Raw genomic sequence first — 24874 nt, forward strand, 5'->3', positions numbered from 1 at the left:
AACAGCAATGATATGATGAAATTGACGAAGGTATCGTACACTCTCAAAGAACACCAGGCCGTGATTCGAACTCGGGATCCCTGGCGTCGTAGCCCACTGTGCGCTTACTACTCTTTTCTTAATAACTCGTAAGTGATGATTTCCCCTATTTTATTTCTCTGTTTTCATATATCAGTTTTTATTCAATTTTCTACTTTCTAAATAAAAAAACATGCATGTTTTAACCAGGATTCGAACCCTGGACGTCTTGTGTCCTAGCACGCTGTGATAACCTCTCTGCCACGGAGGTCGACACCTGTTCGATTTAACGTATCTTCTACAAGCAAACGTAAATTGCAAGAGATGATAAATATGTTAATTTGATTTCTTGAGCTGTAAGAAAGTCAAGGACGCAACTAAAACTACATTAAGAAAAAATATCCACTTCTTACTCGGAATAATAGCATAATCAGTACTTTGTCTTATGCTAGTGGATAGACCATGGAAACTAACATTCATTCCCTCCCCCATACAAACTTTGGTACCTCTCCAGTCCAGAAAATAGGTTTTAAAGAAGTTAGTATGCATAAGTAGATATATTCAATATATATTTTAAAATAGGCAGCAATTAGGAATAATAAAATAAGTAAAGCCAACCCCTGTGCATTGCAACGTTCAGTTGAGATAGAGAGGGTGGCGCGAAAGTAGAGGGCACACACACACATCACAGTCTCGCTCATTTGTGGAGGTGATGTGATCAGCGCCACGCCCCGGCTACATTTCTTCAGGTGCCCAGTTATTTGAGACTGGGTAAACTCCAGAACCGCTTAATTGAAGGAATTTTACAAATCTCCCGCGTGGCAGTCAGACGCTTTAGGCATAATAAGAGTAGGCTTTAGGAAAAACTATATTAATAAATACAATACAGAGCTACACTTAAGCATTACAATAATTGAAATATCTTCCTTTTCTTCCATTTTTCGATCTCAGTCCCCTTGGGGGCGTGGCAAAATAGATCAGTCAGTCAGTCGACCTCCACTTCCAAATTGATCTTCAAATGATTGTCGCTTATTTTTGCGTTGCTCATTAAAATAAACAATTTACAGTTAGTATTTTGGAGGAAAGTTTAAATTTATTTTGTGAACCTATAGTTGAAAGTGGAATCCGAATCACTGTCCTCTGCCTCCACCTGAAATAGAATACTTGACCCCTATATTGCAAAGCGTCAGCGTTAATCAATAATTCTAGACGTATCCTGGAAGAAGAGTGCTTAATTAACGAAGGAGTTCAGAATCAAGATAGCGTGCTGAACTGGAATATAATAGCTATGCTAGAAGTTCGCGTGACGTCATACTTACAAGCCATTATCTACGCTGCGATATCGTTTTGTTTTGAATGATAAGTAGTTGAATATAGTTGAATTTTCCTTGATCACATCTGATAAATCAAGGACTTCAAGAGATGTCCCAAAGGAAGGAACAATACCATGCATTTGATCTTGATGCCCTAAGATAGAAACAGAAAAAAATAGATATAGGAAAGAAATAAGAATGCAACATCTTAAGGGCAAGAGAGACAGAAGAGGATGGGCTACAAAAGAAACGAAATGGAGAAAAAGGAAAAATAAAATGCCAGAAAGAGAGAGAGAGAGAGAGAGAGAGAGAGGTGGGAAAAGAAACTATGGAAAGAGTGAGTTAGGAAGAACATAAAAGAGCCATTCCATGTGAAAGTGGACAAACAAGGTTGATTTATTTTTATTCAAAGTATCACTTCTTATTTATGAAATTAAATGGAAAACTATGCGGAATTTGGAATTATTAATACAAACATTAGTTTCGTCACTTTTAAATAACATATTGTTTCTAACCTAATACTTTTTATAGTAGAAGTGGGATTTTATGTGTGGTGTTTCCAATTAATTTAGTTTCGTTATGATATAGTATTATACCATAAGAAAACTAAATTAATTCTAATTTCCTTCTAATTGCCTCATTGATTGTTTCTATATCTTAAGCTCTGAAGTATCATACTTCATTTCATAAACAAACCTTAGTTTGAAGAATCTATTTATGGTCATTTTCATAGCCTTTGCATTGTTCCATAATCCTACAAAGTAAATAATGTGCATGATATCACACCCGTCACACAAGAAAGTATGTAGTAATATTTTTAGAAACTAAAAGCAACTAAATGTCGAGTAAAGTTTGCCCTGCGAAAATAAAATACACGATTACAAAAAATGTATTTTCTGAAGCTGAAAATTGAGATTAGGGAGGAATATTCTGAAATTAAATAACTTTCATCAAGGAAAATGAAATTACATGAATTGATAGTGTTACATATTTGAAGGTGCTGAGAAAATAATTTAAAAATGAATGTAAATTTTGTCTGAATGTCACACCCGTTACAATGGAATTGCCCAAAAATCTAAGAGAAAGAGACTCAAGTGTAGAAAGAAGGTTAAAAGAAAAAGAAAGGGTAGAAAAATAAAGGTGTTCTGGACTCCTTTCCTCCTTTTCAATCTTTTTCCTTCCAGCACCTTTAACTACGGTGTCCTTGAGAATAGATTGATACCGCCGGGTTTTTTAATGAAGAGGGTTTAACGTGCTATATTTTCTCGTCCCTAGTACAGCAAGTACAGATTCCAAATGGTTGATTGATTGATTGATTTAGTTTATTTTACTTCGCGTTTTTTGCCTCTTGGCTAATTTGCGAAGATGGGGATGAGTGATGAAATGATGAAATTGATAAATGGACATTCACAAACAACCAAGCCCGAGCGGGATTCGAACCCGGGACCCTTGCAGATTACAAATGGAAATACGTGGCAAGTACCTTGCAGTAGGGCGTACGTCGTTAATTCAGGTCCATTATCTGTAGAAGATTAATATACGGTTCATTCTGTCATACTATTTACATGGTGGTACAGAGAATAACTATCGCCGCGTACCTAACATGTACTTGATAACATCCAGAAAACATACGAACTTCTATATCCTGATAAACTGAGGCAAGAGGTGGCGTTCTTATGCGTTTTCTTAAGCATAAGATAAAGAACCTTCGGTCAAAAGTCTCCGCGCACCTTCCCCCCAATCGGTTCAACTCGGCCCATAAGGAAGCATGCTCCACTCTGGCCCTCCCCTCCAGCAGGAGAACGATGCACAGAAGTCTAGGGTCTGCTCTGTGCAGGTTCCTATTCCTGTGGTTCTACTATAGTATCCTCTTCCTTTAGCTCGCTATGGAATGTTCTCTTGGAATATTTCACTGTGCAGAATTTTTTAAATGGAAAAAGCATAATTTTAACGTAGATTGGTTTACAATAAGTACTACTTAGTCCACCATTAATAGTCTAAACGCTGTAGATATGAGAGCTATACCTTGGCCCGTTGAGCAGAGTAAAATCTGGTTGGCGATTTCCTAAAAGTATCTTTTCTACATCGTTTCTTTTTCAATTTCTTCATCTGTTTATCTAATTTCTCCCTTTTTTATAATTATAAATTCATTGTTTCCTTCTTTTGTTTCCCTATTTATTTCCTTTTTTATTGTTCCAAACTCTTTTCTTTCTGTTTCTCAAATTCATCTTTTTCATACTTTCTCCCTCTGTTTCTGTCTTTTTCTTTCTTCTGTTTCTCGAACTTACTTTCTTTTACTTTTCTTCCCATGTTCCGCTTTCTCTTCTTAGCACTATCTCTCTCTCTCTCTCTCTCTCTCTCTCTCCCTTCCTTTCTTTATCTGTGTGTGTGTGTGATAAAAAGAGAGAGGGAGGGTGAATCTATTTTCCACGTAGGCTATTTGTGTGGGTTAACAATCTCACGGTGAGTTAGAGCAGTGATTCTCAACCTTCGTAAGACCGGAGATTGGTAAATTCTTTTCTTATAAGTCGATGCGCCGATTCCAACAATTTTACTCGCATATGCGATTCTATTTTTTTTAAACCTTACATATTAATTAATATATATCCTTGAAATTAAATATCAATCAATAAATTACGGCATCATCATAAAGGGTATAGTTCGATTATGTGTAAACTCATGTCCAATGGACCGGCCCTCGTGGCGGAGTGGTTAGCACATCGCGCTACGACGCAAGGAGTCCTGGGTTCGAATCCCGGCCTGTTTGTGAGTGTCCATTATCAATTTCATCATATCATCACTCATCCCCATCTTCGCAATTAGCCAATGTGGCAAAAAAGCGAACTAAAATAAAGCAAATCAAATCATGTCCAATGGATCTAATTAACCTCGCGGTCCGGCGGTTGAGGAACACTGAGCTAGAACTCGCTCACGTGGTGACGACGTCGCATCTGCAGTAATCAAGTAGCACCACTGCACTGGGCGCTGCAAATTAACTTGATTGGCTTGGTGCAGATGTGTCCTCCTTCCGTGCGTTTCGCAGTTACGGTTGTGGGTTTACGCTCTCCGCAAAGAAGCACACGTACTTCCCTTTCGGGAATGTCCAGTTTATGCGATGTTTGTCGCTCGGAAACCACGATGAACGGACGCCTGCCCTATCCATTTTCTTCGGGGCTGATGGAACAGGGAGATAAAACCCTCTGCGACATTTGAATAAGTCAGGTCAGCAAGCGAAATAGCCAGACTAGCCTGTTGTTATTTCTCACAACGAGACGGAACGATTCGGCTGACGAAAGCCATAAAGGACAGAGCCGTAGCTAGACATAGAACTCGAAATTCATAAAATCAATGTTCTTGTATTAATTGGCACAGTTTAAACGTGTAATTTCGATATATTTGAAATGATCCCGTCTGATCTTCTCAGTTGATGCATTTTTAGTGCATCACATAGAACAGTAGCCGATTTAAAAAATGCATTTTTAAAAGTTTAATGTGCTGCACCCTTTCGGCCCTTACTCGAGAATACCCCCCTCGGTTGTAATACAAATTTGGAGGCTTTAGGGGTGACAATAACCTCTCAGCGTCTTTGAATTCTCACCAACACTACCACGAAAGCATTTTGTTATCGCAGTGAAAACTCGAACGAAATTCCATCTTTTCAGGTGGTGGCCAGATCGGGCTGCAAATAGCAAACTTCAGGAGAACCTCTCTCCGCCCGATATAATTGACGCGAGGGTCCGGTACTGGCCTCCTGCCCGCCGGTTGAGAAACACTGCTTTAGACTATTCTCCCGAACACCAACTGAGACGAAAATTCTTATTCTATAAATATACCCCTGGACGCCCAGAGGGAGTCTGGTTTTGTTTGTTGGTTTATTTAAAAAGGTTTATTGAGTGATACTGCTAAGCTGTTAAGTCTAGAATCGATTAACGGTGGGACTGGAGTTTGGTAAGCTACCGTGTTCAAAGCCGTACCCAAAGGGCTTGTGCGACGTCCTCTTAAATTGAAACAAAGGCAGAAATTCGCTCTCTTTGATGCAACGTTTCAAACAAAACTCAGCAAATATATACGCGGGTCGTACCGAAAGTAATGCAAAAATGGTCATAACCTCTTTATTAACTGATGTAGATCTTTCATCAAATCGTTGTCCCCGAAGACTGTCCTTCATGAGACCAAACAAGTAGAAGTCTGAGGGTGCCAGATCTGGCTGTACGGTGGATGGGGGACCACGGACCACCCTATTTTGCCGATCACCTGATTTGTTTCCAAAGAGGTGTGTGGTCGCGCATTGTCATGGTGAATGTGGATCGCTTTCAGATTCTTGTGCGGTCCCTTCCTCCTAATGGCTTCTCTAAGCTTATGGAGTGTCTCAATGTACCGCTCGCTGTTGATGGTACGGCAGCATTCCAGGAAATCAAGGAGAATGATACGCAATCAACTCATCCACTCGCTGACGATTGGTGTCAGTGGTCGCAGTTGATGGTTTCCCACTGCGCGGTTTGTCTTCAATGCTGGTTTCCCCTTCTGTAAACTTCTTCATCCACCTGTGCACATTGCTCTTGTCAATGGTGTCATCACCGTACACATTCTGTAGCCTTCTGTGGATGTCTGACAGTGCACACCGGACTTTTTTCAAAGAGGATTCGAGAGTTGGGTTCAACGATGGTGCAAATGCATCGCTTTAAATGGATACTATGTTGAGTAGCTGGTTTGTAGAGGAAGAGTCACTCCAACTACATGTGCAATTTGAACGAGCTACATCGCTTAATAAGGAGGTTATGACCACACTTGCATTACTTTCGGTACGGCCCTCGTATGTATGGGGTTGTGCGAAATCACCTGAAGGGGCTTCCCCGATAGCATAGTGGTAAAGTCGTCGGCTTGAAATCAAGGTGTCTCGGGTTCGATACCCGTTGGGGGCACATAGTGGTTCGGATCCAGTCCCAATTCGCATTTCTGCGCATAAAGTGGACTTCAAACAAACAAGCCAAATCAGAAATCACCTGAAAAAGTTGAATTCACTTTTCATGCAGCACACATGATATACATTAAAATTATAAATATACATAAAAAAATTAATATAGGGGCATGTATTGTAACTGTAATGTAATTTACCAGAAATAAATTTAAATTAGGCATAATGCACTCTGTATGTTGAGATGGTGTGAAACTGGGCGCTTCGTGCCACAAACTTCATTTTCATCGAATTTTGTTACGATTAATTAACTACGCTGTATTCAGAGAACCAATTAGTCCGCAGAGAGTGACAAATGTTGGATTTGATTTGCTTTTGGTTATTTTGCATCACCTTTCTGCGTCACCTGTAATTTGATAAATTAATTCTCAAATATTTAAAGCAAAAATTCTGGTACATTGATGCATATAATTATAGTGGAATACTTGTACACTAATATTAAACTATATTTTGAAAAACTTCTATTACAATTTTCAAGCATCGATATCAGTGGGAATTGGTAAGAGTATTGGCATCAATATCAGTTCAAAGTGGTATCGGGTCAGTCATAATCAGAATACAAAATTACCTGTTACGTACATTGGAACCTCGATTTTAAGTTTTTCAGGGGGACCAAGCTGAAAAAACTTAAAATGCAGGAAAATGTAATATTGAGTAAAATTTTATAACCTTTTGCCATGTTGATACCATCAAGATTGAATGTATAATGCGGGAAAATGTAAAATCCAGGAACGTAAAATCAGGGTTCCACTGTAATCACAAAATTTAGTTTTTGACACAATAAATGCAAACTTTGAATTTTGCATAATTTCCAGGATAATTAGACAGCAAAAGTGTTGTCATGTAATTTTTTTAGACCCTGCCCGAAACCAAGATACTGGAAACCAATAGCAACCCTATTAACTCCAACCCTAGAAACAGTTTAAAACATGACATGTGTGAACACTGTCAATTAAGGGGTTGTAAGTTCAATCCCCATTGCACATCATATAGTAGGTCAAATTCCAGTTTAGGCTGTAGATTCAATCCCGATTAGTCTGAGCACAAAGTAGACTTAAAACAATATTTACACTGTCAATTTCAGCAAACTTATGTATTTAGTTAAATTCCATCTTTCAGTCCTGGATACTTCTTACAATGAGCTGTAGACCAGCTGCACAAACACTATGGCCAACCACCCTGGGACAACCCAAATGTGCTCATTATCCCCCAGTTCCTGCACTGAAAACTGGAAGTAAAGAACTTGAGGTATGTATATTCCAATCTTCTTATGTTAGTAAGAGATGATGGTAGTATGGAGGGTGCAAATTAACAATGGGTAAGGGGTTCCAGGGATCTACCCCTTCCCCTGATAGGCAGAAGTATCCAGTGGCGGTGAATGGGTTCCAAAACCAGGGGGGGGGGGGCAATGTGCCAAAACTGGAGGGGCAGAGACAGTATATTCCCCTCTGTAGATAAGGTTTAGTATAGTTCGGGGGCAAAAGTGGTAGAGCAATTGCCCCCCAAATTGCCGCCACTGCAAGTATCCTTCGACTCAAAGTTGAATTTCCATATGCCAACACCACACTTTGAATATTGTAATAAATATTTTGATTAAGTTTTCACATTCAATTATTGTAAAATGCATATAAAGATAATATTTGATTATTGTAGAAATTGAGAATGTATATTCAGTTTATTATAAAAAAATATTTAATAATAATTATTTGTTTCTGTTGATTAACAAAGAGAGTATAATTCAGGTACTCACGTTTTCCGCGAAGCTGTTTTAAGTTATTTTCTATTAAAGTGGCTACCGAAATTAATAGAAAATAACATAAAACAGCTTCGCGGAGAACGTGAGTACCTGAATTATCTATAACCGCGTCTCTCTTCCATAGTATGAAAGAGAAGTATGTGAGTAAAATTTAATGAAAGATCACATTTGTCAAGGAAATCTTCACCATTTCTTATTTCAGCAATGTCAGATTCCTACTCCAGATTATGTTCAGTTCATCAACAAAGATTTAACGAATGTTAATGTAATTTAAATATTGATTCTATTGAAAAAAAAAACAACTTTAAATTTGTTGCACAACTAGAAAAGGGCTAATGATGTAATAAAAATTGATGAAATTTGAAGATTCATTAGAGACAATCTGAGAAAATGAATGACCATTATACTGTTTCCATTTAGGAACTGTTAATAACGATAATAGTGTGCACTTATCTCCTGGTCAGTACTTGTGAAAACCTAGACACATTTCTGGTATAATTAAGGAGTGGCAACTACTAACACAATAGATTAATCATAGTGTCCATTTGCACATTTCACTTCACACAGGGAGAACTAATTAAGAACTAACTCTACTGTTATCTACAGGCTGAAGTTTCTGCACAAAGATGAAAGCTGAAGCTGTAAAAGGTCAGTTGACACAAAACGAAAAAAAAAAAGTCCTGCAAAGGATAATTCTGGCTGTAGTTCCAGATATCAGAGCCAAATTTGCCTGATTGGGTTGGGTTTTCCAAAATGGAAAATTGCCTTGAAAAGGACCCCAAAATTCTTTTAAAAAAAATGAGATATTTGAAGGGTGTGAAAAAGGAAAAAATGAGATTTGAAATTCACTTCGTTCTTCTGATACTAGTTGTCTGTGACACACTGAACAGATGACAAAATAAAAATGAAATAACTCAAAATTCCGAAGATAAGCAACACATAATATAATGTATATTCAAGGCATTATGAGGCAAGTGGCAAAAATGGTTGAAAATTCACAGATATAAGTAGTAGTAATACAAACTCTCCGATGCGATGACTGTGTTTATCTATGCACCGAATACACACGTAATAATTTGTAACTGTGAACAGGCCAGTATATTCACTACTGATTCTTCATTCGATTGTTACTGTGGTTGTACGTGTTTTAGCCGTAATGTAACAACGCGAACCTCGGATACTTCCGTTATCAGCACAAAAGTATCACAAAGCATCTGGACACAAACGTGTATGAACCTTGCAACAAGATTTGCAAATATTTGACATGTAGCTGGGCGTAAACAGCCACACGTAAGCTGCAAGTCCAATAAAATTTATTGTTGTTGATATGTAGGCTGAGATAAAATCCGATACTGACACTTCATTTTGAATACGATTTTACAATTTCTCATAACGTTGGTTCATTTCCCCCTTCCCCTGAGAAGACTGCTGATCTTCTGGCTGGTAGGCTATGATGTTCGGTCTACTGGACGCGTTTCTTGCTTGGTTTTACAGCTAATAATGTGGTTGGTAGTTTGTCATTTTCACAAAATTTGTGTGTTACTTGCAACCGTGCCGTGCGCTGTTTCGCCGCAGGAAATGACATGAGAGATACAATCAAATGTTGTGTTGGGTTGCCAGCATGGTGGCAAAATGGTCTTTTTTGAACGGCTGTAGCGTCGAATCGACGCACCGAGAAAAATGTTACCGAGAAAAGTTTTTTTTTTTTTATGTCCTCTATACGTTTCCGTGGTCTGTGGGCACCATTAAAATGACACCCTGTCTCAGCAGGGTGTACTCTATGGAAGAGACTTAACATTTGAGTGCTTTCAGAAAAGATTTGTTACAGTAATCCATTCATTTTATTTTGAGGTTCTAAAGTATGAAAACCAACTGGTAACAGAAAAGATGTCCAATGTTCTAAAATTTTACTTGTCGCTTTGCTATGTCTTTACATTAACTGCAACAATGAGAATGAATAATAAGCGAATGAATTTGGATGAAAGGACAAATGAAAAGGCCCCCGTGAGACTTCAAACTTAGACACTTAATATGCTTTTCCACTATGGTTGGTTACAAATATTATCGCTTGGTGTATCAGCACTGCAGGCTATGTACACCCATCTCGGACAAATATTATTTCAAGACAATAATATGTACAGCGTCTTTCAAATGAAACGTCTTCGTAACAAAAATTCATAATTAATTTTATTTTCATTCCACAGGCAAAACAACTACAGTTGTCGAAAGAGCATAGATAGTTCAAAACTTTTTAACATATGGAGAAACTAGTACTCACTTATCTGCAAAACTGTTTTTTTTTTCTTCTTCGTTCTATCAATTTCAGTGGCGCCACCATACTCGTTGGAACTTGCTGTGCTGTTGCTTAGTGTGCAAACTGATAGACCGAAGGAAAAAAACAGTTTCACGGATAAGTGAGTACTAGTTTCTCCATATTTATATACTACGGTGTGTCTCTTCCCAATATTTGTTGTTACATGTTTCGATCTGATGCCATCAGGAAAAGGCAACAATGGCAGACTGTATCATCTGGTTTATTTAGTCCAAGTCAGCCATCACAGTCCACAATTTGGGGATATGTGAAGCAATTTAATGAGGCAGGTAATGTGCAAGATCACCCTAAAAATCACGTGTGCAACCAACAGTCAGAACACGTTCATGTTTCAGAAGTGTCAACAGACCATGAAATAAATCTTGATGGGAGATTATTATCAATAGAGATTGGCATGTCAGCGACAACAGTGTGGCTTATTTTGCGACATGATATACACATGTTTCCCTATAAAATACAGGCATGTCAGGCATTGACAAATAATGCAAAACAAAAATTCTCTTCGTAAACAAATATTCCAACTTGATCAAACAGCAACCCGATATGCTGGACAACCTTTGGTGCAGTGACGAAGCTTATTTTTACTTGACATGTTTAAAGCAAGAAGTCTTTAAACGAGCACCAAGAACACTAGGCAAACTGAGAATGAAGATTGAACAATGTGCTGCAACCATCAACTATGAAATTCTGAATAGAGTTTCTGACATGTGAAGTGTTGAACGGACATGGTGGATACTATGAACATGTCATGTAAATGAATTTTAAACTACGCTCTTTCGACAATTGTACGTTCTTTTGCTTGTGGGATGAAAATAAAATGAATTATTTTTGTTATCAGGATGTTTTATTTGAAAGACCCTATATTATTATTTATTTTATTTTATTTTACCTAAAGTTTCAGATACAGTACTGAATGACCATTTTACACTGAAACAGTAACAGCAGGAAAATAACAATAACAACAAAATAGAGTACAAGATGGCACTGAAAATAAATCAAAATTATACATATATCGTTAACAATTTTCTAAAACTTTGTTCTGGCAAGAGTATGTCCACATTTGGAGGCAGGTTATTATATGCGTGAGGAAGCCTGTAGAAAAGAGACCGCTGTAGAAGGGAGAGCCTTGTGGTGGGATTGTGGAAGAGCTTAACATTGCGGGTTGGCCGTGTGGGAACACGTAGATGAAATTTGTGGAGCAGAAATTCGGATTTAATTTTACCATTCATGATTTTGTGCAATAACTTCATGTCTGCTAATTCGCGACGAGTGTGTGGTGGTTGGATATTGAAGACAAGACATAATGTCTGTTTTGTGAAGGTGCCTCAGAGAAGGTATTCTGTGACGAGCAATGGCGAGGAAAAAGTTGAGAACAGAATCAATCCGGGAAAGATTTGTTTTTGAAGCCATGGTCCAGATAGGAGAGCAGTATTCAAGAATGGGGGAGATAAGGGATTTGTAAAATATGCTGATTGATGATTGGTTTTGGATTTCAGTGAACCTTTACAGAAGACCGAGAAGACGCATTGCTCTTTTAGTAGTGTTCGTAATGTGCTCATTAAAGTTTAGTTTCTCGTCGATGATAACTCCGAGATCTCTTTGAGAGGTAACTTTTTTGATGGGATTGGTTTCAAGATAGTAAGCAGAATCGAGTTTGTTCCTTCTTAGGGAAATGGTGAGGCAGGAGCATTTCTTAGGATTCAATTGAAGTTTCCACTGGCGACACCACACAAGTAGTTCTGTAAGAGCTTGCTGTAAGATTAAAGCATCGTGTTCTGATGAGATTTCTGTGAAGAGTTTACAGTCATCGGCAAACAAAAGTATATTTATATGGAGAGAGGACAGTCTGTCAGGGAGATCATACATGTAAAGAAGAAACAAAAGTGGGCCTAAGATGCTCCCTTGGGGAACTCCAGACAAAACAGGAAGAAAGCTGGAAGAGGTGCCAGGAAGGATGACACACTGATCTCGTGCACTCAGATAGTCTTGTAGTAAGGATAGACATTTCCCATGGATGTTAAATCTGGATTGTAATTTATGAAGGAGATTATGATTTATTTTATCAAAGGCTTTTGAAATGTCCAAAATATATAACGTCAAGCTGGGAATTATTTGAGATAGACTGAGTAGCAAGTAAAAGTAATACCGATAGATTGGTCAAGCAAGAGCTGCCTGGAAGGAAACCATGCTGAGCAGTATTTATAAGGGGAGATGTAAACTTTAACAACCTGTCTTTAGTTATTTTCTCACAGACAATGGAGAGAGGTGACAAAAGAGAGATCTGTCTGTACGAATTAGTGGAATTTTTGTCTCCAGATTTGTAGATAGGTACAATATTGGCATGTTTGAACAAGCCGGGAAACACACCTGTAGAAAAACAGTTATTAAGTAAGAGGCACAGAGGGTGAGCCAAGGAGTCAGCAGTTTTAGGAAGAAAAATTGTCGGAATTCCATCTGGGGCTAAGGACCGGCGCAACGGCAAAGAGGAGAGGAGAGATTTTACTTCTTCAGGGGAGGTTTTAATCAAATAGAGAGTGAGTGAACTGACAGACTTGACTGTAGCAAGAGGTTCAGAAATTGTCTCAGAGGAGAAATTTTCATGAAAAAACACATTAAAAAGTTGCGCTCTCTCATCTCCTACAGTGGTGGTAGAATTATGCACAATTTCCATCGGCACGCGCGCGTTCTGCTTTCTTGAATTAACTAACGAAAAGAACTACACAATATTCTGAAATAGCTTCTAAAGTTTATTATTGTATTATATACAAAAGAATGGAAACAGAAAGGCTGTTAAATATTAATATCAAACCTGACGATAGTACATAACTCTCACCAGATAATATAAATGTTTATTGTATATGGCACTTCGGTTACGTTAACCTATTAAACAAATTATGTAAACACCATCCACAGCCATAAATGTTCTTCATTTCAGAAGAATGGAAGTGAGGTTGCCAAAGTACGAGTACCATCTTCACGTAATGGAAGTGAGGTTGCCAAAGTACGAGTACCATCTTCACGTAACTACCTCTGGCGAAGTTTGAAGACTGTTTTAATTCGAAGAAACAATGAGGATGCCATACATAAGTCACGTTTTCTCAAGATGGAAGTGAAAACAATAACACCCAGCATCCATTCCAGGAGATAAACAAGAATAAAAAAAAAAAATACTTTTCCCTTTATCACACTGAATGTGCTTGTAATTGTTATCATTATTGTACAGATTAAATTATATTCACTCAAAAACAACCCGATCTAATAATCTTATATTTAGAAATAAAAATATAAAAAATACATTAAAAAATTAACGTTAAGAACTGTACTTACGTATGCGAGTATGTTGTTCCTATTTTCCTTTCTTTAGAACTACGTTTCGGGGACTAACTATCCCCTTCTTCAGGTTCGTATAAAAAACTAGGTACTTAACATGGTACCATGTCGAAATGTAATAAAAGGATTCTGGACATTTAAAATATTATATCCCCCTCTAGACGTATTTAAAAAACTAGTCGTTCTCTAAAAACACAGTTCAGCAGGAAAAGCCAAACCTGCAAGTTGTACATAGTGATACATACAGGTTTTTCATCTTTTAACGTTCTTAACATGGGAATAGGGTAATTGTGCAAGTTTTTAGAGAACGATGAGTTTTTTAAATATGTCTAGAGGGGGGGATATAATATTTTAAATGTATCCACACCAACACTTGTCCACAATCCTTTTATTACATTTGGACATAGTACTATGTTAAGTACCTAGTTTCTTATACGAACCTGAAGAAAGTAGTTCTAAAGAAAGGAAAATAGGAACAACATACTTGGATATGTAAGTACAGTTTTTAACGTTTAAGTACAGTTTTTAACGTCTTTTTTATATTCTGGAATTGTGAGTAATATGCACCAAACCTACAAAATGCTTTAGAAATAAAATTATTTTCTACTTTAAAATATGCACATCTAGAATGTTTTTTCTGGTAAATATGTTATTTATGAGGGGACGTCAGTAAATAGGACACAAACTGATGTGGTATAGCTGGAAATAGTAGTGAGTAGTTTCAATAGGTATCATGGAAGAACATGTTCTTACGTAGAATAATTTCTTCCACATGTATCTTTCTTAAATTTTATTCAATATCCAAAGGCAAATATAAATATGCCAATAACAATTACTCATTACATATCATTAAATACTCTGGTATTTTCTGACCTCAATACAAAGTATGACAAATGCAGCATTACAAAGAACAAATATTATTGGTTCATTAGAATTGACCAAATGGATAATTTTATGTACGAAAAATACCACACAAGATTAAAAAAAGCCACATCTCTCTGACAAAACTACTTGTGTGTGTTAATATTTTCATTGTGCATAAATTTTATTTTGAGTAATTAAACAATCAAAATAAATTAATTTTAGCACTTTAAGAAGAGAAAATTGGAATATTGAAAAAGCAAGCAAAAGGCAACAAGTTTCTCACTAATGAAAAAAATAAATATTGTAGCACTTAAAATGAAAACTCTTACGTTTTCAAAATTCTTAGAAAATTATAATGTGAAAGTTATGTGCAGACCAGAGGTCAAAGCAGAATCTTTGTCATTTCATGTCAATGTTTTACCAATACAGCTACTCAATTAAACTCTCATTTTCCCACAGTTTTCACAACATTTCAACTTCTCATTGTTATTTGACAATTAATAATCCTCCGTAGATCATACACTTTCTCATACAATTAGTTAAATCAAATGGTATCTCCAATATACCATATCACATAGGATATACTTTGTGGAAAATAAATGCAAACGATACTAGGTGAATCCAACTCAAAGCTTGTGCAATATATTATGGACACATTGCAAAATAAAAAAGAAATGTGAAAAATACTACAAAGCATAGAGAAAAACGGAGAAAGCAGACGAGATGCTAAATTAGATTATTTCACAGACAAAAATGTCTAATTCAAAATTTTAGTGATTGCACAAACTTTGCGGATCTAAAATAGGATATGTTTAGTGGAACATGATGGAACAACAGTTTAGTGGATATATTACGTAACATAAAACATACATGTGGTTTTACATATCTGGCATAATCTTGAATGACTTCTACTGTTATAGAAAGGAGATAATCTAAATTAATGCAACAGAACTTATAAATTTTATGTAATTGGACATAGTACATTGTTATGCAGAGATATCCATAAAGGTTTTGAAGAGTATGACTACATAGTAATGGGAAGGAATAGGATAACAGAAAGTAATTAAAAGAGAAAGACTACAAGTTTTGTCTGTACATGTGCTCTCGTAAATTAACTCTTCTTTGGACAGTACAGGAATCCTCATCAGAACTATGTTGTTCAACACAGAAAAGACTTAAAAGTTTAATTTGCGAAAACAGATTCCATTATCCTCTCAGATTAGCAAGATAGACATTTTCAGGGTGATGAAGGTTGGAAGCATGGAAAAAAACAACAACTTTGAACATATCTTTGTCCCTATATCTTTCCATTACAGTATAGTATGTACAGTGGTACACTAAAATCTGAGAGAATTGAGACTCCCACAGTATACTGCAAATTACTAAACATAGTGTAGAGATCTTATATGAACACTACATTTCATAAAATAATTTGAATTTGGCACAGGATAGAAAACTGGGATGCTCACTGTAAATTCTTCTAGGGAAAGTAACTATTATGCAGCTGCAGGTTAGGCTGATATACTATGTTTATATCCATTCCAATTATCTATTGATATTTAATATTTGTTATTACACACTTGAAGACTTCTTTATAATAAAATAGCATTTACAGTTTCACTGATATTTAAAAAGTAAAATGGCAAATATTCTATTATACACATGGAAATGCACTCAAAATACATGTCAAGCAAGATGTAACTGATAACATCATTTGAAAATTATTATTCACTAAATATTCATGTTCACTCTGTAAACCAATAAAAATAATGTACCAAATAAAATGCAAGGAACAGGCAGAGATATTTCTAAAAGTTATGTTTTGTTGTTCCCATTTGGATATTAAAGTATGCAGTCAAAAACAAACATGGAAAAATTAAGTGTGTCCAAACAGACTACTATTGGTCTACAATCATCAATCTATCTTCATCTTCACTTGAAGCATCATTAAAAAAAATGTCAGGACCTGCTTTATTTGAATCAGTGCCGGGCACATTATTTTCAACACCATGTCCTTCAGATTCTCTTAAGGTCAACACACTTCCTTTCTCATGCACAGATGTTTCTTTTAATTCACTGCCAGCAAGTGCCACACTTGCCACGTTACTCGTGACATCTTCCACAGATTTGTTGTCATGTGTCTTATCTCGTGTGCTTGAGTCCAAATTATCATTAAGCTGGGAGGAAATGCACTCATCTTTCATCAACTGCAACTCTGCTGAAGTTCTTTCATCTACTGAACTGTGCAATATTTCAGAGAAGTTCTTGCTCATGCCAGCTTGACTTGTATTGATTTCATCACCTCCAGAACTCACTAAACCATGCTCTGCTTCTTTGGGTCTTATTTCTGCATCACTGTTAACATCTCTGGGCACTGTACGTGGCTCCTCTGTAGAACTCTTCTCTCGACTTTCCTCAGCCCTCTCTGTTGATGACAGCGTTTGTCCATCACCTCCCTCTCCCAAGCTAGTTTCACCAGATGGTCCTTGCTCATCATCTCTGCCTTGAGCACTGTTAATCTTTTCCTCATGTTGTGCTTTCAACCTTGCTAGTCTTCTTTCCTCCGCAAGTTGCCTGTTACGCAGCATTCTAGCTCTTTGCTCCTCAGACAGGGACTGAAATAAACATTGTTTTTATGATGAATACTAAGTGACACCTTATGAACATTTCATGCAGTGTAAACTGTGCATGTTGGCTAATTACGATTCTTTCTTCTTAAAACCACTTTTCAAAATAACTTATCAGAAAATAAGGATGGTATGGCTATCATGCCTTTATGTGCATAAAGGTATGGGCAAAACAAAACAGACTATCCAGTGTGAATGTAAATATTAGTGACAAAAGATGCTATCAAGCCAACCCCTAGCTACACCAAATTCCTACAGCTTAGTTCTCTCTACGTGTTCGATCTATTCCACGAATTATTCAACTTTTTGGTGCCAATGAGATTTGTTCTAAGATTTACACCCAGATAAGCTAATAGGGACTGGAGAGACAGTTTTAAAGTATGATCCAAACCACCGTGCAATGTGCCTCTGTGGTGGCAATTGAACCCAGCACCCTCTGATTACAAGGCAATAGCATTACTACAATACAATCGAGGAGGCCTGTGCCAATTAGGTAGATAGGTAAATCCTAAACAACTCATTCAAAGTGAAATAGTTATTATACAGGGTGGCCACTCTAGGAGCATGAAAAAATTCAAGTATAATCCCTGTTTTTCAAGACAAACTTTCTAAAAATTCAAGGGTGCTAGCAGTTGTTTATTTTCTATTTCAACCTTACGTATTACCGCCTCTCACCACCCACAGACAGACATACACAAATATATTAACAATATAAAAGGCCTGCGATTCCAATGGATCCATAAATTTTAATTAATTCAATTAAACTGTATATATTTAAATACAGTAGAAACTTGATTTTACGTTTTTCAAGGGACCAAACTGAAAAAACTTAAAATGCAAGGAAAATGTAAAATTGAGGAAAATTTTCTAACATTTTCCTACGTTGGGGCCATCAAAAAGGAAAGTATAATGCGGGGAAAATGTAAAATATGGGTTCCACTGTATTTAATTTAAAGCGGAGGGGTTTACATTTACATATTTCACATACTCAGACTTGAAATACATCTACAAACACAAGTCACAAATGTTATGAGATATACTAATATAGTGGTGCAGTTTAGACCCATAGCCAGGCAGTGTTGTGAGTAAGCACTGGGTGCCAAACAATCTAAATGAAAAAAAGTTGTAAAAGAGAGAATGCCATGGTGCCCCGTGACATTATTTGCACCCAATTAAATCAATACTGTATTGATTTCTGCCTACAAAAAAATTTGATCTAAAAATTTTCTTGCGGGCGATTTTAAATTACAAGAGACAGAAGTAAGACTTCTCTTAATTGAACCATTGGTTTGAGGAAAACGAGCATGCATATTTGAGAGACAATTTATGTAATTTTTGCTGTTGGTTTATTATGAGATGGATGAATTGATTGTGTAACATATTTAAATAATATATGTTGTATAAATGAATTAAAGAAACTTTGAATACATACACAATGTTGACATGTTGCATATGTATTTTCTTATTTTACGTTGCTTCATGTTGAATATGTGTGGAACATATATCGTGCATAAAAGTTATACATGTTAATGTAAAAAAAAATAATTATATTTGGAATGAATTTATCAAGCATTTTCTGTTGTTCGAAAAGTTTGTGTGCATGTTTTCCATTCTTAATGTGAAATTGTACGTGTTGAAAAAATAATTCAAATAGTTTGTTCAAACAAATGCTTTAGCACTGACTTCTTCCCCTTCCTTGCTTAATTTACGAGGATAATAACATCTTTGATACTAATAATAATAATGTTATAATAACATTATTTTTATTATTATTATTATTGGTATGTTTATCCTGGTACTTGACCTCTCCCCCACAGACAAAAAATTGTGGTTGCGCCTCTGTACTAATCTATGAAAAATTGTTAATTGTATGAGAATTTCAAACTCAAATTTACCTAATCAATTTCAACATATCTTACATTGCAACAATCTTCCACCTATCGGATAGATTGTTCTGCAGAGGACACTAACAGAGTACAGTAAATGGATCAATTTCTGATTAATTTTCCACACAGCATTCTTTTCCTTCCTCAATAAATATAAAAGCTAAACTGTGAAATACTTTCCTCAGAGCATTTATAAATATGTAAATTCAATAGGATTTGAGACTAATAAGATTTACAATTTTTCACATCTATGGAGAAAATTGAAAGCAGAAATCACGCATAATTCCCAGAATTTAAGGAATACCCAGTGAGTAACCTCCCTATTATAGCATTTTACTAAATATAAACTTTGGGGAAATATTGTGGCAAAGAATAAACTGTTACAAAAGCTATTTCAGTTTGACTCTCCATTTTGTTACCAAGCAAAAAATAAAAGTTTAAGTTCACTTTATACCCAGATAGGCTAATTGTGACTAGACCTACAGTTTAAAGTGGGAATCAAACCTGGAACCCTTTGATTACAAGGTAACCAGGTTAGCTGTTACAATACAGGGGGATCCCGATGGTGCAGTGGTAGCGTCATCGCCTTGTAATCAGGGGTTCGAGACCCGGTGGGGGCACATAGTGGTTCAGATCCCACTTTAAACTATAGGTCCAGTCCCGATTAGCCTTGCAGGGCATAAAGTGGACTTGAAACACAAAATCAACCAACTACAGGGGGACACCTGAAGTTACCATGAATCACTGCTTTACAAGTCTTCCCTTAGCATACCTAGGTATACTACAGTATATACATTTAAAAGTATATTAATAACCCATGACACGACAGACCTCGAAGGGCCTTGGCCTATCTCCCGACTGCCAGTCTCCCTCCCACAATCCTACCTAGAGCTGTGGAGTTCTTCAACCAGTAATGGGTTGATGTGTAGTCATCATGTTGAACCCCCAGCCGTTATAGGAGACTCCATGACAGGCTTATGCTACTCACTCGTAGCTCCCCAATTTCTTCACAATGGTGGGTTGCCACCGGTCCTATACATGGGCCGAGAACCCAGGCAGACTCAAACCCATGCCGTCCCTCAGCCGGAGCCCGAAGCAGAGCACCTTAGACCGCACGGCCACAGAGGAGGACTTATGTCTTTATGTGCATAAACGTATGGACAAAATAGAACAGACAATCCAATGTGAACGTAAATATTAGTGTGACACAAGATGCTGTCTTCCACCTTTCTGCCGGAAAATACAGTACTTACTATCTAACATCATAAACAGAACACACTTTATTATTACAATTCTTATTAGCAGACCCAATGGAGTTAAAGAAACTAGTATAACGACTAACGTATAAAACTGAGGCATATGATAAAAGCACAGAAAGTTAAAAGCATAAAGGTCTTACCAATGGTGCGTATGTTTGAGATACTACATTATCAACAGGATGTGGGTCTGGAATTCTATTATGTTCTTCTTGCTGGTTCAAAAGTTCATCAAACATATCCTCTGCTACTCTTGTGTTTGATTCACCACCAACTTCAACGTTGTCAACCACATCATCTTCTGCATCTCTGACAAACTGTTCATCAATTGTATTCATTCCCATTCTTATTTTACTGATGTTTGTCTGAAATAAAGATATGCTTGATAGAACATACAAGTTCATTATTTTTAAATTAAATTAATAGTAATAATCAAAAGTAATGTTATATTTAGGAAATATAGCAACTAATTATATTACAACAATGTAACATTGACAACATCCATTATATAACCGATTCTTTTTGTTTAAAAACATCCATTATATAACGGATTCTTTTTGTTTAAAAAATTGCTAACCATTGTTCTAACTGTATCTTTAGTCAAAATGAAAATAAATGTCTGATAAAGAGACGTTCTCCTAAAACGTCACAACGAAAAACTGTTTTCTTATGCTTGTAATAACCGTAAACTACAGGAAAATAATTCTACAATGCAAGCAATGTGTACATACAAGAAAAACTATGTCTAAGTTAATGGAGGAGGGGAAATATAGTGCATTCTCAGTCCCTAATATCAGCAAATACAACAACTACTTAACATTTCCCAACTATTCCAGGTTTTCCATGATTTCCAGCTCTGTATAAATCCAGCCTACACCGTACATCAATCGCTATGAACAAATGAATATAAAATAACCAATATCATACATATCCAATATGAAACTGCAAATAACTTGAAGATAATGAAAAAGTTTACGAGGTGTTGCACAATACCCAATCTTGGCATAGCTTAGGTGCTCTTCTGTTTGTTCTTGTACTGTAAAAGATGTAATCACGGAAGGATCACCAAGATCAGATCTTACACACCGCAACAGCACAGGGCATACCATCTCTCAGAGAATCTCACCACAAAAAGGATATGCAACGCTAAACTTAAATGGAGAAGCACGTCGCACATTCTTACAGTTCCCTCAGCTGGAGAAGTGACTGCCAGGGAGGAAACAGAAAACCTTTTCTTTGCCTGTACAAGAAACACAGAAAGGCTAGTCTTTTTCATCTTACTCTGCTGCAACTGTAGTAAACAGGTTAATAATGAAAAAAGAGGGGCTTCTCCTCCCTCCCTGCCAGCTTACAAAAATTAGTCTCGAGGTCAAGCAGATGTATTCTGCACCACTGAGTCACAGTTGGAAGTTCAGTTACAGCGTAGTAGGAATACTGAGAAGAAACCCATATCAGAGCATAAAAATACACCCATGACAAGGAACAGTTTGCTTCAGTGTGATATCACACCGATGCCAGGGAAAGAGTTAGGGTTTGTGTGCCCTTTTGTCAGATACTCATTGATATGTTTCATACATAACACAAAATCTGCCACATTTGCTGTTATTTGTTACATTTCGACTATGTTTCAAAATAATAAAAGACAACCTCAAAATAGGAGATGGAATAAACTAGTTTGCAATTGTTTAGAATTAAGTTGTGGTTTCATATTGTGAACAAATTTCATGCAATTGACATTTAATTACAAGTGTTATTAATTTTGGAATTCAAGAAAATCCTAGTTAGTGGATACCCTGCTTTACATGTTGAAACATCAGATGGGAAATAAGCCTAAACAATGGATACAATGAGCAGCAGTCATCACCAGGTTATGCAAAAGCCAAAACCCACTCATGTCATCAAAGAACTCAGAAAACATGGTTAAAATTATGCATATCAAAATTACAGTGCCCATGTTGCCTGTTTTCTTTCTGTTTGAACGTATTAATTTCAAAGGTTTGTTGGCTTCATTTCCTCAGTTGTCTCAGAAGCAAGTTTACTGTTACTTACCTCAGACAATGAAGGCAGTGGAGCTTTGTAATTAATACGTTCAAATAAAATGAAACAAGTGACATGGGTACATTGGTTTTCATGTAATAATTTATGTTATGCTTTGATTTGGGTAATTATACTTCACTTTTGGCTAATCACAAAGATAAGGATGTGTGATGATATGATGAAGGGTGTAAAAATGTATGTCTTTATGTTTTACAATCCAGGCACTTCCAGTAGGCTGATCAAACTTCTCAGACCATTTAACATCAAAGCCACAAGCAGCTTACCCGTGACACAGGTCACGTGTACAGATGGCTTCCCTTTGTATGTATAGTGGAATGCACAAGTATCGCTCGGTACAACAGTATTTTCATAATTCTTTTCATTCTTAAATTCTATATAAATACACAAACAATTTACTAAAGGCCACAAAAATAATAGAACATTCACAAGTAAGTTTCATGGAAAAAGTTTGTAACTGGTTCACGTGTATTCATTATACAACCACACCTCTTTATCCCCAAACATGAATAAATCCTATGTTTTAAGGAACAGATTTTTACGTATGTTGGTACGGAGGTTGTCAGCAGCTATTATCAATTCTATAAAACACAAAGAATACACATGATGATGGACAATTTGCTTGATAATACTTCCGCATCCCAATCTACAAGGTCACATGAGAATGAAGCTACATTATCAGAATCATTCAAACTTGAATGGCAGGTTGAAGGATGCCAATGAAACCTTTCTGGCATTTCACAGAATGCAAGTGCAACAGGGCACACTACAGCCATATTGTATGTCAGAGACCAGGCTTCTTCAACATCAGCATCACATGGCAATCAGTTCTAATGGCACTCAGAAGAAGTGACATGGACCTGTCCACATCTCACTCCCAATGCATCACTTACCTCACCAAGAAGTGATGACCAAAATGTGCAAACTGGATTCAAGATGTAATTTCAAAAGAACAGGATTTGCAACATTAATATGTTATGTAACAAAGCATGGGTGTTCTTTTAAAAAAAAACACACACACACACACGAGACTTACAAGTATGAGCAACATGCAAGGTGGATTGATTTAAATAAGGTGATTTTAAAAAAATAAGTGTTTTCAACCATTTTAAAGAAATGATTTATAGAATAATGTACATAACAAATTTATAGATATCAGAATCGCTTCTGGTGAAAGTACTTAATCTCGTAATCATTTAATGGTGTCTATTGGGCCATAACAAAGGAAACAAAATACATATATGTACTGATGGGGTAGAGCTCATACGAAAGGAAATGTGATATGTAAACTGTACACACACTTAAATTTCTCTCGATTTACAATTAAATAATTTTTATGCAAATAGCAAATATTTTGTGCAGAATAATGTACAAAATACTAATCATGTTAAACTATAAATAATGTCATTATCATTAAACTGTAAATAAACCTGGCAGCTGATATTTTGCAAACTACCGTTAAAAAAATCACCAAAATTCAGCTATATAAAGACTATAAAAGTTACTGAAATAATTATAGATTCATTAACACACTCAACAAACATTTCCATAGTAGGTTCTTACGAGTATATACATTATCAAACATTTATATAAATATAATTATATATTTTTGGCTTTAACCAAACTGTTCAAATATTTTAAAGGGCTGTTTACCAGAAAAAGCCCTTCTATAAAAAAACGTATGTGTATATGTATGATGCCAAAAACCATACAAGCAATAATAAGCATGTTTTTAAAGGTAAAAAAAATCATCAAAAAATATTTTTTTAATAAAAATGATGATTTTTATCTACCCTGGCAGCATGGCAATATAATTGGAATATGCAACTCACCTGCACTGGTCGTTTTGCTCCCAACTTTTCTATCTTCTCTAGTGTGTCATCAAACTGAAAACGTGGATAGAGCCTGTGAGCCCAATGTCCTAATCTCTTCAAGACTCTGTTTAAGTCTGTCTTTTCATGACCTTTGCCATAAAACTTGAAGTCCTGGAAGACATCCTCCAATGTTGCTATTCCTCGCGGACCACAAAGCCTGCAAGAAATTCTCTGGTTAGTTCTTAGTTTTAAGATATTTATTTATTTCACAGTAAATATTAAAAAGATTCATTATTATCAGTATTTAAAAAGTACTACAATGCAATATAATCAAAATACATTATCATGTGCAAAGACTGTAAAAACACAGGTGAATGTTAACTGATTTACATGTGATTACGGTAATGCATTTTTAATAATGTTAATCAAGTGGTTCCGGGTTCAATCCCTAGTAGGGGAACATTGCACAGTAGTTCATATCCAGCTTTTAACTGTAGGTCCAATCACAGTTAGCCTATCAAAGCATCAGGTGCTCTTAAAACAACAAAATATTGATTAAAAATATGAAAGCACAATTTTACACAAGGCACAGAAATAATTGGACTTTTCTCTCCCAATGCTGTAAGCAGAATAACATTTAATGAATTT

At 36.2% G+C, this 24874-nt stretch overlaps 2 protein-coding genes across 2 annotated transcripts in view; one reads left to right on the plus strand and one right to left on the minus strand.

Annotated features, from left to right (window-relative positions):
* The window catches only part of LOC145994686 (uncharacterized), a 48733-nt gene extending 35176 nt beyond the window's left edge, over positions 1-13557 (plus strand). The window contains exons 2-3 of the mRNA XM_083130838.1: positions 7426-7554; positions 13330-13557. Coding sequence (XP_082986964.1) covers positions 7444-7554; positions 13330-13542 — 324 coding nt within the window. The 5' untranslated portion in view covers positions 7426-7443 and the 3' untranslated portion in view covers positions 13543-13557. The remainder of the gene's footprint in view (positions 1-7425; positions 7555-13329) is intronic.
* A 942-nt stretch (positions 13558-14499) lies between these two features.
* The window catches only part of LOC145994687 (uncharacterized), a 29627-nt gene continuing 19252 nt past the window's right edge, over positions 14500-24874 (minus strand). The window contains exons 4-6 of the mRNA XM_083130840.1: positions 24245-24443; positions 20501-20722; positions 14500-17203 (exon numbers count right to left, since the gene is read on the minus strand). Coding sequence (XP_082986966.1) covers positions 16487-17203; positions 20501-20722; positions 24245-24443 — 1138 coding nt within the window. The 3' untranslated portion in view covers positions 14500-16486. The remainder of the gene's footprint in view (positions 17204-20500; positions 20723-24244; positions 24444-24874) is intronic.

The sequence above is a fragment of the Lepisma saccharinum genome, chromosome 11 (assembly GCF_977018435.1).
Source record: "Lepisma saccharinum chromosome 11, izLepSacc3.1, whole genome shotgun sequence".
NCBI classification, from domain to species: Eukaryota; Metazoa; Arthropoda; class Insecta; order Zygentoma; family Lepismatidae; genus Lepisma; species Lepisma saccharinum.